Genomic DNA, 15511 nt, shown 5'->3' with positions numbered 1-15511 from the left:
ATCCATCTTTGTACTCTTTACTTATATTTCTAATCCCTACACCTCTACTCTGGCAAGGTGGCATTTTTCTTGAGACTGGTCCCCCACCTATCACACCTTCAGCAAACGGCTCAACAGCTTCTAAAGGACACTTGTTTCACACAAAGTGACAACTACAGCAAGGTCAGGACCTTAAGAGTTACCAAAAACTCTCAATATCATGAAATTGAAGGGCCTGTGTTCTCCTTACAAATAACACAAGTTGAAATGGACATCATCTTCTCTATAAACTCATCCAGGTGCACAAGCATTCAAATACCAACTAAGGATCAGATAAGCACAGAAGCCCTTCTGTACATTTAGAATTTCCTCCCTTCATTTGTAGGGGCAAATAAACCTACAGGTTTTTTTTTCTGGTTTGCTCAAGTCAAAAGTGCTCCTGGCCATGTAGGTATTTATTTTCAAACAAATAAGGAAAGAGAAATTGGTAAAGAAAATTAGATTCAGATTCCAATGACTTCTAGGGGTTCATGGACGTTTCTTTCATTCTTTCTCTCTCTCTCTCTCTCTCTTTCTTTCTTTTTCTTTCTTTCATTTGTATTCTGATTAAACTGAAGGAGAACATACAATGCCATTTTATCCTTGTAGCCATCCCTGTGGCTATCTCATAATTTATAGAAAACTCTAAGACAGATCGTATCTAACTGCTACCTGTTTCAGTGAGTCACATTAGCTGGATTGTTCCTTTGTGTAAGGAGATGAGGACCTCATGTGTTCTTGCTAACTATAGATACATGTTTTGTAAGAAGTAAGATCCTTACACATTTTTGACTTGGTAGACTCCTTGTTGTTAGGACCTTTCCTCTGACAGAAAGGGGGTAAAAACTTCCTATCGTTTTTAGAGCTCAAACTCAGATTCCAATTTTTAAAAATGTCATAACCATTCAAAATTTTAAATTAAAAAGAGGACAGCCTGATAGACAAAAGGATAGGGGTCAAAAACTTTCTGTGTTTAGAACATATTCTGCCCAGCCAGAGACTCACTTTGAAACCATGGCAAAAATGTGAAAGATTAATAAAATCTGAATGTTAATAAAATCAAGATGAATCAACAACAAAAAAACAAACCTGATAAAGGTTGTGATGAAAATCTGAATGTGGCAAGAACTGTGCATATTCTTAAATATGCCAGGAATCATAAAATAAAATGTTGACAAGGGACCAGATAACATTTTATGTCCATGAACCCCTAGAAGTGATTGGAATCTGAATAACGGATCCCTGAAGTATCAGATGTAGGATCATCTAACTGAACATGTTACTATGAAAGTAAGAGAAGTTGTTGTTGAGTGGGAACCATTACAATAAATTCCATAAAAGTGTGACGAACGGAGCCACCAAATGATGTTAAGGAGACCATGTATTGAATTCCAGATTTTTTTTTTTTTGGTGTTCTTCTAATGTGCAAACACTTTGGGCTTTTGTGACTGATGGCATGGATATAACCAAATCATAACAACCTCCAAGGAGATCCAGAGAAATGGGCAAGGGAGGATGGGTAAAACATAACATAGAAAAGGTGAAAAATATTGAGTTAGTTTTAGGTGTGTACAATCATCTTTGTATCAGAGAATATAGTATATACATTTCTTCCCTGAAAATTAGTGTGCTCAAAGTGATTTTACCTTGGTGACACTTATTAGCATGACAATTGTAGAGTTTGAGATTTAGAACTATTGCTATGTGAAATGGGAGTCTGTGGAGAAGAAATTGTCCATCTAGGCATGGGCTCTCTAAGATTTGCAATCAACAAACAGTCAATGGCTCCAAGGCCAGTCAGAGTCCATCAAAACTGCCAGTTGGAAGGAAAATGGATATAGCAGGGAAAATGAACAACACTGTTCCTTGGCTCATAGCAACGCCAAGAAGTAACACAATGAGACCACATAGCCTAGAAGGCAGCCTTATGCAATATACCAGGAAGAAGAGACTGAAAGGGACAGACTTTTAAGAAGGGAGGGAATCAGAGAAAAATGTAGAGCTCAATAAAAATCAATAAAAAAAGAAAAAAAAGTGTATTTCCAATCCATGTTGCCTTAACAAACATTGCTCTTTGCAGGAAACAGTGTAACCAAGCTTGATCCAAGTTTTATTAGAACTCAATAAGATTTTTCAGTATGCCTTTAGATGCTGAGTCCCAGTAACAATTTGTACTCTCTTCAAACTGGTCACCCTCTTTTAAACATTCATGATATAATACAAACCTCTACATGGCTTCCTGATTTAGAAAAGCATCTACAGAAAACAATAAGGACAGCAATAGAATTTGGAAGCAAGAACCTGTGTCCGTCGAAATGGTATGTCTGATAGTGATAAAATGTTTAAATAAAATCCCAAGGTCTAGAATGGGTTTTCCTCTTGGAGTTGTTGAAAACAAAGACTACTGAGGACCTACATAATACAGGTTTGTCAGGCACAGTTGTTACCAGTGATACTACTTGGCACTTGGTTTGGTCATCAGCAACCCTAGCATGAAGTGGCCAGTAGTGTAGCGATGACACAGTCGACACCTGCAGCCAAACCATTTTTAATTAATTTATCTTCATATATTTAGAAAGAAGCCCATGATTTGTTTTATGAGTATAAAGATATATTCCTGGGAAGATAGTAGACTCCAGCATCGATGCTACTGACCCTGTTTGTTAAATGAGTATGATAGGACTATTATATTACATATAAGACATTTGTGTTTGGGACTCTTGATTACAGTGGCTATCACCCTAGTGTGTATACAGAGATAATCTTTACACATTTTTGTGGTTAACTGAAGATTCCCATCTACTAAAACTAATTAGAAAACTGACAGTTGTGCCACTGTAACCCAGTGCTCTCAAAAGAATCAAATACCTAAGTAATCCTCTAGAAGAAACAGGGACTACTGTGAAGGACAGAAATGGTCTAAGAACCTGACGAATGTGAAGCAATGTATGAGAATAATTTATTTCTGTCTAGACAAACATGACCACAAGGCATCTAGAGCGTATATGGATTCTACTACCTAAAATATAATGCCGTCATAGCAAATGCAGATAATTAGGTCGATGGTTATTGCTGCTAAAACTCCCTGAGGTGGGGGAGAGTCATGGTACCCTCACCCAGAACTATAGAACTTCCTTCCTTCTGACGTACGGTATGTGTAGCCTTTGGGGGTAATCTGCTATTGTATCTAGGAGGTTGAAAGTCTACTAAAGGTAGGACTCCTGTGAAGCAGCATTCACTAGTCAGAATCAAGCTGCAGGAGGACTCTTTAGAGATGCAGCTAACTTCGATCCAGTCACGTTCCCGTAAGTAACCTCTTACCTGTGCATGAATGGGATCCTTTCTTTGTATTTTCTGATGCTCTATAAGACTGGCTAGACATTAATTCAAATCTCAGGGGAAAGAAAACAATACCAGATTTAGAAGAACTTTGCAATCATTTCTCTAGAATACAACTGTATGAGGGTACACGGAGTCTTTCAATATTAGCCCTTAAAGATGGCAAGTCTCTTTGTCTTGGACACATGTGACAATGTCCACATCACATATTCGGTTTTCTTAATTGAAGTGGGGAAATAAAGGGTACTGCATTGATAGTTTCCAATGAATAGAAACCATGATGTTTTTCAGGATTTCCCAATGAATAGTGCAGCAATGAGGACAGGAATATCACTGTACTGAAACTGAGAAATTCAATTTTATTTGGGACATAAGAGTAATTACATACAATTTTTTTTTACCTACAGGGAAAAAAGGAACACTTTTAGTTTTTGTGGTTTATGTATGAATTTACTCACTGGAATCAACCTGAAAAGTATTCATTTCTGAAGCCTAATTGGCACTCATCGCAGATTTGATTCACATAATGTTGTTTATCACCTTTTTATAAGACAAATTTCACTGCAGAAGTAAGAGTGCGGAGGGGCTAAGAAACTGTCTCTTTTGTACATAGAATTTGAATAACTTCTGTTTGAGGTAATGGAATGTTTTATGAAATAAGTTGATATACATGTACTTACAAGTTTTATATGTAAAATTACATTAAAGACATCAGTTTTTGAAAGTATTAGTTTTGGAAAATGAAACCTTAGGATAAGTTATTTAACATTAAATTTTAGTTAAGGTGTTTGTTTATACTGTAAAAGTCATTGTACTTTAGTAAATTTTATTTTGAATGTATGAGTTTAGGGGTTTTATGTGCATAAATCTTTAAATTTTACCCACTTTTATGATTGACTTCTTCCAGAGATACCCATTTATTTTTCACAAATTATTTAGGAATAGTGTTGCTAAATTACTGCATGTATACAGTTCTGCTCCTTCTTCTTGTGAATGGAACTTACTGCAGATGAAAGGCCTCTGTCTGCTTATCTGATGAATCACAACATTGATGAGCAAACCAACACTGGCCATTATGAGAACTTACTAAAGCAGGTGCTTTTCAGGACAGGGGAAAGGGGGAGAATTCAGCTTCCTAGAACTTCTGTTACCATGTCTTTGAAGACAGTTTTATTTTCTGTATTTGAATTTAATGTCATTTTATATGAAAATTTAATACATAAACACTTCATCTACATCACCAGGACCCCCTCTCCCATCTCTGAATTGTCTGTATCCTACCTTGGCAAAATAATAATCTTTCTTTTAATTATTTGTAATAACTGTATGTGCAACCAACTGAGTCCATTTAGTCTTCTTCCTAATTACATATGCCCAGAGATGAACACAAGGTTAGAAAATCTTTGCAGGAGTTTGTGCCTGAAGGAAAATTTATTCTTACTCTCTCAACAGTCATTGGCTACCTGAATTCTGGTTTTACAAGTGGGATCATAAGGAACTTCCTCTCTCTCTATGTTGGAAGGTCAACGAATTATTATTCTGACCTTATTCAGGCTGCTTTATTGCTGAGAGCTCATAGGAATATTTTCCTTGTCATGTTTAGGGGTTACTATCTAGTCACTGGTGTCTAGAGCTTCTTTGCCTTAAAACATTTCAACCACTTTTTCTATGATTTTTCCTGAGTTTGCGTCTAGGGGTTGCTTCAAAATTATATCAGTTTGGGTTGGACATCCACAGATATCTAATACTTTTAGCCAGCTGTGGATCTCTGTAATAGTCACCATATGTTGGAAAAAGAAGCTTCTTTGACGAGGTATTAGAGCTACATTTATCTCTGATTATAAATTTAATCATTTAAAAAGTCACAGATATTATAATGGCTTAGGAAAAACAGGTGTTGGAGGTTCTGCTTTTGTGCCTATAATCTTTCCAAAAATGAGGGCTTGGCTCTATTTACAGAACTAGGTATGAATTTTTTCCTATTAAGTTGTCTTAAATTCTAATGAAAGTGCTGTTGCTTACCTCAAGATCAATGCACAAGTATTGCAGAATTGTGGCTCTCTGGCCAACCTAGTCTTTGTTGTGGGTCCTAGGTTTCACTTCTCATTAAAAGTAGCAGTTGCTGCTTTAGTGTAACACTTTGCACAGCACTTTCTAAGAGTATGAGAGCGAGATCTTAAGGAGGAGGCCTAATACACTTCCAGATCTCTTCCACCAAGTTCAAATGGAATATCTTCAACTGGGAGGTAATCCAAGGCCATGGAAGACATAAGAATTTTGGAGGTCTCTTATTTCTCCAACCAATGACTCAAGGGAGGGATATCTGGAACTGGGTATTTGTTCAATAGAGCTCTTGGAGAGAACACTATTCCTTATGTGGTGTGACCACCCCTTCCTATCTATCTACCTATCTATTATCTATCATCCTTTTTTTTATCCATCTTTCTATGTGTCTATTATCTCTCTTCTTCTACCTACCTACATATGGGTCTTATAAAATAATATATTAGCATATGTCTTTTAAAAACACCCTTAGAGCTATCAATCCATCCTCTCCTCCCCATTAAATTTGCACATATTTTCCCTATTACCCACTTCATAGCACCCATCTTCTGATATGTATTTTTCTAGAGCCCCTTCTTCTTTCATCCTGTATTGTCCTTAATACTTTCCTGTCTTCCTTGGATACTTCAGGTTACATGATCAAAACAAAGATTCAGCTCTACAAATAAAAGAGAACATGTGATATTCTCCTTCTTGGGAAGGATTGGTATAGCATATTTTCTAATCCGATCAATTTGCCTGAAAATTCATGATTTCACTTTTCTTTCCATTGTGTATGTGTGCAATGCTTTCATTATCTATTTATCAGATGGTCACTTACATTTTATTCATTCCCCAGAAAAACTATCCAAACCCTCTTAATTAAATAAACTATGAATGAGCTTTTTTTTACTGCATATTAACAAATTCAGAATGTTGGTTCACTTTCATGACAAGATTCTCTTCATCCCTGGTGTTAGAAATCCAGCGGTCATGTGGTTATTTTCAAGCTGAAGCAAAGAGATGACCCATGCTGTCCTTGTCACATCAGGGACCAAACTGAGTTTAAAATATTACAAATTCATAGAGTGTGAATATTATAAATAAGCATTTATTCCCCAAGTATAAAATGACCTGAAGAGAATGCCTTAAAAATGTTCAGTTATAATTACGATATGAGCTCTTAGTGCTTACGGCAGAACTTCTGGGAGCAATCCCCAAAGGAGGAAGTCACCCATTTTCAAACTATCAGGGCAAAGGTAATTATGGGCCTACTTGTGTACAGTGCAAGGATTTATTCTACAGTCCTGTTATACAGAAAGAAATCGTACAGAAAGCCCCAGAGAGGGATGAAGATTTTCCCCACAGGATTACCTTTTATCACAACACTAGATCAATGCAGGTGACAACCTCCTTTTATTTAGCAAGGACACTCCTGGTGTTGCTGGTGTCAAACCTGGTGCTGTGGGAGAATGTGGCCTCTGTACCTTTGTGCCCCAGCTGGGATGGTTCCTGCCATGGGACCCTCAAGAACATGTTTGAGTATGCCCTGAGCCTGTCTTATGAACTCCAAAACCACACTGCAGAACTGTTAAGTGACTTTGTAAGTAACTCTCTTACTTCTGCCTTCTTACTAATGGGAACTTTCCTGCCAGAGACTACTCCAAAGAGTAAATGCAACAGCATCATGAATCAAACTTCACAGGGAAAATAAAGCATCAGTGACTGAGTATATCAAGAAGGGAATACTTTCATGGAATCTCATTATACTTAAGAGGGGAAGAAGCTGAGAGGCGAGACAGGAAGATAATCACTACATGCCCAGTGATTTCAAAATTAGGGAAAAAGCTGAATTCTTTATTTTTTTCTTTTAGTTTTTATTCTTTATTTTTTAAAAATTGCACTTCTAATTTTAAGAATTATTTATCCACATGCCCAGTGGATAACTAAGGTGTTTGGTGTGCAAGCACAAAAACCTGAGGCTTCCAAATAATCCCTGAAAGTCAAGGCACAGTAAGACACCTCTATAAACCCTGCACTTCTGCAGAGAGATGGGAGACATGACAAGAGAATCCTTCAACTTTACTGGGCCAGCTAGGCTATCTTGCACAATGGTCTAGAGCAAGGAACTGTCTCAAGAAAGGTGGAAAGCAAACTAGAACAACTGTGGTTCTCTAATTCCACATTTCTACATTGAAGAACACAGAAACTCTTATACATAGAAATATGGACACCACACACAGACACATAAGCACAAAAAAACATATACATACTTTATATGCACACACAGAGAGTAAAAGTTATACACTCTTTAAATGAATTAATGTTCTCATCATATATTAACTTATTCATTTCCAAATTTAAGATAACTGTTTTTTTTTTCATCAGTTGCTGGATGTCCAGTACGCATCAGGCAGGTGGTACCTTGATGGGGCCCAAAGCAGTTGCCACACTTCCACCTTTGGTATCATGATACCTGAAGAGGAAACTGAACAGATCAAAGTGAGTCTTGAGTGTGTGTTTTAACCTAGAAAATTAAAGAGTTCACTGGCTTGGTCTTGAAGTTAGTCACTGTGGGTACAATCACACAATCAAAAGAATAAAGGAGGGGGAAGCAATAAAAGAACAATCTAAGTTACATAGTTGATAAATTATAAGTAAAATTGAAAGCTAAGTAATACTGCATCAGATCCATAAATTGTTCATTCAAAGAACCTGTTTTACCAATACCCACACCTGGGGTTGTCATTGGTATTATGTAGGACACTTTGAGCTGAATAGCATACATGGTTAACTGTATTCATCATAGGAAGTAGAAACACATTTCATTTATAATATATTAGGAACGGCTCCTATGTTTTCAGCTTTTCATGGTATCTGTTGACTTTGAAGACCCTCCTGTTCTCCTTTGATTTCTAACCTACATGTCAAATTTTCACTGAATTCTCTGCCTTCTTCTGTGCCTTAACTGAAAGTGAGCTGAACAAAAGATTCTTTTAAGATAATACAATTCTCGCCAGGCAGTGATGGTGCACACCCTTGATCCCAGCACTCTAGAGGCAGAGGCTGGCAGATTTCTGTGAGTTTGAGGTCAGCCTGGTCTACAGAGCGAGTTCCAGGTCAGCCAAGACTGTTACAGAGATACACTGTCTTGACAAAAGAAGATACTTCAATTCCCAGGATGCAGTTATACCCTGTGTTGTGATAGCAGGGTCTATATATCATGCCATCCCTGCTTGCTTCCCCCAAACTTAGCATGATTTAACCAGAATGTCAAACGTCAAACATGAGTACATCATGTCTAATTGTTCTTACACCATGATTGTGTTAGTTCATCAGTAATTTGTGCATTGGTGAAAACAAAATCATTCTTATTAATAATAAGTATCAAAACATAAGTAAAAGTGAAAGAAGAAAGATGATGAGATAATATATGTAGACATAAACTTCCTTGTTGGAAACTCCACAAAAACAATCTACTGATAATGTTGCAATAGATCCTGCTAAAAGTTATTATCCAAGTCTCACTTGTTTCCGTGGCTTGGATAAGAAAACTGAGGTTCATAGATGGTATAAATTCTATTTCACATGCATGGCCAATAAAAACGGCTCTGCGGGTTGCATCCAACTCAAGTATTATTAAGTATGACTTAATCATATCATACTATTTCCAGCAAACTGTTTTCCTATCACCATTCAATGAGCCTTTTTTATCATATTTAAATATTTCCTATGTGATACCTAGCAGCCATGTCCAAACTGTATCTCAAGGTCACATGCATGCTAAAAGAGCTATGAAAGGAACCTAACATATTTGTACTTTATGTCATATCATGATGATGAAATATTGGACACCAGTGGATTATTAGAATCTTTTCTACTCCTTTTACCTCATTACCAATAAACACAAGTCAGGAACTCTTTAATCAGAGGTGTTTTCATCTGTAATCTTGACAATGAGCACACTCTGGGAGGTCAGACTTTTGTCATGCCCATCAGTTCTTTTTCTTTTTAGAAATTGATGTGGGAGTCCCCTCTGTGTGCTGTGATTACCATTAAAGAATTAAAAAAAACTGCCTTGGCCTGTTGATAGGGCAGAGCTTAGGTAGGCAGAGAGGACTGGACTGAATGCTAGGAGAAAGAAGGGCAGAGTCAGAGGATTTTATGGATTGGCTGCTGGAGATAAATGTGCTGAAACTTTGCTGGTAGGCCACGACCTCGTGGTGATATCCAGATGAATAGAGAGTTAAATTAAGATGTTAGAGTTAGCCAATAGAAAGCTATAGTTAATAGGCCAAGCAGTGATTTAATTAATACAGTTTCTGTGTGATTATTTCAGTTCTGGGTGCCCAGGACAAGTAAGCCATTCCTTGCAACAAGCAATAATTATTTTTCTTTTATATAACTTATTCTTTCTGGGTGCTATATTATACTACATGTGTCCTTCATGTCTAAGAAAACCAGAAGAAGGTGTAAGGTCTCCATGAAGGGCAGTGACATAAGGCTGTGAGTCACTTTGTAGGTATTAGGAATTACACATGCATCTTCTGGAAGAATAGGCATTGCTTTTAACTTCTTGACTATTTCTCAATCTACCACTCATTTCTCTTATTCAAAGTAATACTGCTCATCTGGTCTTCACCTGTGCACGTTTAAACATAGGCTCCTTAGCTGACTTTTATGAAGATTGATGAAAACAAAAATATCAAGTTCAGGTTTACTTCATAGGATATGTATTATAAGGCATTCAAATTACTTAAATTGATAAATGAGTGCATCAATGAACAATTTCAGGGTTTTGTATAAGAAATCCTGTGTGAAAAATTTGGGCCACTTGCTACTGAATTGTTGGCATAAGTTTTATGTGAATGTTGTTCTATAACCTCCTATTTATTTACTGTTCATTCTTGGTTCCTTGTATGCAAGTAAAGAAACCAAAAACCCTCAAAGGAAAACAAAATATTATCAACTATATTTATTATTAGAAAATATAATAAATAAGATTTATTTAGTGTTTTTCAATCAAACTACAGATCAATGGCTGAATTTTGTATTTCTATAACATGTACCACCTACAAAATTATTTCATAGTATGTAATAACACATGCTTATTTTGGGGGGTGAATGCCACATGAACTACTAATATTGCTTTATTTCAGAAAATGTAATACAATTCTTTAATTATGGTTGTGTAGGCTACTTTTCTTCTGCAAGAGATACTCACTTTGTTGGGAGCTTGGAAAGACCCTCTGAGTCATGTCGTGTCTGAGCTGAGTGGTATGGAAGAAGCCCCTACTGAAATCATAGAAAGAGCCAACATTGTAGAAATAATAGTGAAGGGACTTCAAGAAGGCGTTAGAAGAATACTTCGCAAGGTTTGTAGTCTCCTTGTCTTCATTTGCTTTTCTTGTGCATTTGATAGAAGAGTCCTGTAATAAGAAATCTCATGCAGCAAAATTTAGTAAGCTAGTGTTTTAGAAAGTCTTGCTTCTAAAGGTTTACTGGTAACACAAAACTTCTCTAGAATATTTTATTCCATATTTCAAGAATCTCAATATAAAATAGATGTTCCTCATAGTCTTCTGAGAAACAACCTTTCTTTAGCAGGACAAGCGGCTCCTAACAGTATCACCAGAACTCTATATCACAACAATCCCTGGAATATTTACTTACACCTGGAAGAATCAGGTCATGTTCTAACCAAGTCTGAGATTTCCATTCCATGAATTCTGCAGCAAGAGGTTTAGTTGAAATACAGAAATGAGCAATGATTTCTTTTATAATTAGGAAAGTATAAATAGTAAGTCAGGGCAAATACTGAGGATATGTTAAATTTCTTTCATGACAAAACTGATACAAGGTCCTATATCGTCCCTTGGTTAAAAAAAAAAAAAAAAGCCATGTCTATGGGTAAGTAGCACCTCCCTGATTCACCATCTGCCTTATATGCCAGAATATCCATAATTTGGCCAGAAAATACATCCAAGTATCTCTCTTGTAGAATTGTGGCAAATGCATTCCCACTACTTAATATACTTATAATATAATAATATAATTTAATATAATTAATCATTTTAATATAATTTCATATATTTGGGTATATTAAAATCCACGATTTTGTCTGAAATTCTACAATCCTAATTCCCCCAAATGCTCATTTACCATTGATAATAAAGAAAGATCACCACATAATCATTAATAATAAGTTATTTTGGTTTTCCTCATTAGCTTTATCCCAGATTCAAAGAAGTTGAGGAGTACCCCATCTGGAAAGGACTGTCATCCTTGCAGTCACCTGATGAAGACCTTCGTGTTTTTGCATTCCATAGCTTGTTTCAGTGCCTGAAAAGGGATTCACGGAAGATTGACTCCAATCTAAAAGTCCTGAAGTGCCGCTTTGTCTATGACCCTGATTGTTAATCTCATGCCCTTTTAATTTTGACATGATTGTAAAAATTCTTTTCTTTCAGAAATTTATGCTTTTATATCCTTTGAATATGAGACTTCTTATTTTTAATAAATGTTCACTCTTTAAATGATAATGTCTAAAATTCCAATTTTTTGAACCAATCTTTTGTTCATGTAATATAAAATTTATCAATAGCATTGGGATATTTACATCATAATTTGTCATCATTAACTGAGTTTTGTTTACAAGTAAGGCAATTCAAAGTTTACCATCCTATTAAAGCGAAGAGTGATACTGTGGTTTATCCATTCTACTAAGAACTGAAAAAGCTTCAGTACTTTATAAAAGCTGACACTCTCTATGGGCTAATTTTATAGTAAAATGATAATACAAATGCTGTGCAACTGCACAGTATCTAAGAGCTGTTAATTTTTCATGTATTTAATTTTTAATTAAAATACTGTGACATCATTTGTCCATCTCTTTTCCCCACTCCTCCAAGCATACCAACATCTCCTGAAACCCATGGCCTCTTTTTTCTTTTAATATCTTTCGTTAATAAAAGAGCACACACACACACACACACACACACACACACACACACACACACACACTCCTGAGTCTGTTTGGTGTTATTGTATTCCTCTTTTAAGAGCAGACCACTTGGTATTAAATAATTAATTATGCAGTTCATCCCTGAAAAATACTATTTCTTCCTCTAAGAGGTGATTATTTACCAGTAGTTCTTCAACTAGAATTAGAAGCAACTGAGATTTCTGTCGTATACTTTGGGTTATCAACTTATATTGAAATTCCAATCTTGTTTATGCATCAATATTGTTGAGATGTCCTTGGCACAAATTTCTTGTTATATCTAGAAAATACTATCTCAGGCAGATATCCTGGACCCCTACCTCTTACAATTTTTCTGCTAGATCCTTCATGATAATTTCTGAGGCTTAGGTATAAGATTTACACACACACACACACACACACACACACACACACACACACACACACAAAAACACACATATACAACTCTTGCCCCTCATGGTCAGTTTGTCTCTGCATGTTGATCAGTTGTGTCTTTCTATAATGGTCTTGAACTGATATAAAAAGGTGTTTCTTTTATAAAGAATAATTGCTATAGCTAACTGTGGATGTAAGAAGTATTTAGACAGCAATTATTCTGGTTTAAGAAGCAAACAGTACTATGTTCTGCTCTGAGATCCAGAACTATACCAGGCAAGGGCAGTTGGCTATGGGGTTAGTACAGACATTATTTTAGTCCTATTGACTGGGCCTAAGCACATTTAGACAGCCATTGGTTACTACAAAGATAGACATGCCATTACTGCACCTTCAGGAATATCTTCTTGTACTGATCATTCTTGTGCTTTGTGCACATCATGTTTGGGAAGAAATATTTATTAATTTTTTTCTCGTTGCAGCTTAAATAACAGCTACTGGTAGTATGAAATTAGTTCTCATGGATGAGAATTCCACATAAAATACATTCTGATTCCACCAAGTTCAATGTAAATGGTGTATACTATCTTAGGCAATCAGGACCTAACTTCAAATCTATGGGGCATCCAAAATAAGAGAAGTAATGTGTATTATTTTGTGAGGCTCCTGGACTCCTTGGACCAACAAATTAGGTACAGGTGATATAAAGGGGAATGGAGAAAAACATGGGGGGCTTAAATTGGGAAGGGAGGCATAGGCCACACATAGTGAAAGAGAGTGAGCAGGAGTAAATAACACTGAAGATGCTTGAAAAAGTAATAGAGAATCTTACTATTTATATTTAATCTAAAATTATATATAATACAATGTGTTATCCATGTACTTTTAATAAATTCGCATCAGTTGCAGTGATGATTATCTTCCCCAAGTCCATAAACTATCAAGTAAAACACATTACCTTGATATTTTTAAACAGTACTGAAAATGTTAAAATACAAATATGATATTTCTCAGAGTTACTGGCGATTGCTTTCTGTATGCTCCTTTGAATTTTTTTCTCAGCATCAACTTAGGCACTAGTCCACTTGTAGAGGAAACTTTTCTGTCTTGCATGCCCCACTAAACTGGTTTCTGTCTGCCCACTGATACCTGCAGTTGTTCATGAAATAACCACTCAGAGACTAAATATTAAATATAATTTCTTGGCCAATGTCTTAGAATTCTTACTGGCTAGCTCTCACTATAAATCAACACATTTCTATTAGTTTATATTTTACCATGTTCAGATTTCCACCTGGCTTGACTCTACTAAGTCGTTGGCCAAAAAAGCTTTATTCATCAACCAATAAAAGCAACACATATACAACAGGACATTCGAGATCACATTCTTTTCACTCCCTGTCTTACAGGGCCTATTTTGTGTTTAAATTAAATTTCATTGAGGTTATTTAATATGTTTCTTTTGTTTTGTTGTTTCTCAAGTCACACCCCAAGGAAAAAAGAGATGATTAATCCCTATAATATCTTTGGACTTGCATTCTTTTGATGTTGTTAGAATGAAATGGAAGAGTAAAAAAACCTCAAATCACTTATTTGCTTGGAAAAAAATCAAGCATAAACCACTGGCAAGGTCTCAATTTGAATTTCCTGTAACTGGAAACTCTCATTTTTATGGAGTACACTAGTGTTTTCCCAAGAAACTGACCAACTGGAATACATTAATTGAAGAAGAAACTCTACTAGAGACAAGTGACTCAAAAAGTGCTCTCCATCAACTGACAAAGGAGTGCTGTGCATCAGGACCACCCCAACCCAGAGACAACAACACTCAGTCAATCACTGCATGACCTTTCCTGGCATCTCTGCAACATTCTGTCCCTTCTTATTCATTTAGGTTCATAGTAGACCAGAAAATAAAGACAAGGCATGCATTATAGTAAATAATACTGGAAGAGCAAGCATAAAGTGAACGAACATAAATCCATATCTCTATTGAGCCAGGCACAAGTAGAAGTTCAGCCGTTCACTGTCAAGCTCTCTGGACTTCCTTCAAGCATTTCTCCGAGCTCTCAATATTGTTTGGAAGTGGGGGATCCGCAAGTAGCTTGTGCTTTAAAGGCTTTATCCTCAACTGTGTGTTAGTAGAAATTTGACAAGAAAGAACTTGATGGAAGGAGTCCCGGTAACTGGGTGTGACTGAATTCTTGAGACAGTGGGTTAATGAACCTGCCTCTCTATCCCTCCTTCCTCATTTTCTCTTATATGTAGACCCAGTATTGTTCACTATGCTGCCATTGGACCAATACAACTAGATAATTATTGTCAAAAACCTCTGAAATAAGTATTTTTTATTTAATATTTTTTCTAATATTTTGTCATAGCAATAGATAGCTAACTAATCACATACTGTTTTCTTGTTTACCACTAAAACCACCTATTATTGTCACTTCTTGTCTCACACTAAGAAGATGGTTAGCCAGTCACTAACTAATGATTTCTTTTAAAACCTATTTCTAAAGAGCAGTCAGGGTTCCCTGCCCTGTGGAAAGTCCAAGATCCTTCCCCTCCGTCCATGTCTAGGAAGGTGAACATCCAAACTGGCTAGGCTCCCACCAAGCCGGAACATGAAGTAGGATCAAAACCCCTTGCCATTGACCTTGGCTTCTCATCAGTCCTCATTTGGATTGGAGAGGAAGGGGGAGAGGAGTGGGGGAGGGGGAGAAGAGTGGGGGG

The 15511-nt window shown here is 36.4% G+C and overlaps 1 protein-coding gene across 1 annotated transcript; it reads left to right on the top strand.

Annotated features, from left to right (window-relative positions):
- The first annotated feature begins 3193 nt into the window (after window positions 1-3193).
- Window positions 3194-11936, top strand: LOC126501733 (prolactin-like). The gene is made up of 5 exons (XM_050142566.1): window positions 3194-3323; window positions 6825-7003; window positions 7789-7902; window positions 10596-10775; window positions 11629-11936. Exons 1-5 carry the CDS (start codon window positions 3293-3295, stop codon window positions 11818-11820), a joined length of 696 nt encoding a protein of 231 aa, XP_049998523.1. The 5' UTR covers window positions 3194-3292; the 3' UTR covers window positions 11821-11936.
- The last annotated feature ends 3575 nt before the right edge of the window (window positions 11937-15511 follow it).

This window comes from Alexandromys fortis, unplaced genomic scaffold (genome assembly GCF_014885135.2).
Source record: "Alexandromys fortis isolate MF-2015 unplaced genomic scaffold, M_Fortis_MF-2015_v1.1 scaffold_5, whole genome shotgun sequence".
Lineage (NCBI taxonomy): Eukaryota > Metazoa > Chordata > Mammalia > Rodentia > Cricetidae > Alexandromys > Alexandromys fortis.
The sequence above is the reverse complement of the archived record's forward strand: the minus strand, read 5'-3'. Positions and strand labels throughout refer to the sequence as shown.

Excerpts from the sequence above, each read along its gene's own strand:
- LOC126501733 (XM_050142566.1), top strand. The coding sequence starts at position 3,293 with ATGCAGCTAACTTCGATCCAGTCACGTTCCC. Across the intron at positions 3,324-6,824 it reads TTCGATCCAGTCACGTTCCC|CAAGGACACTCCTGGTGTTG; the intron begins GTAAGTAACCTC and ends CCTTTTATTTAG. Across the intron at positions 7,903-10,595 it reads AGGAAACTGAACAGATCAAA|GCTACTTTTCTTCTGCAAGA; the intron begins GTGAGTCTTGAG and ends ATGGTTGTGTAG.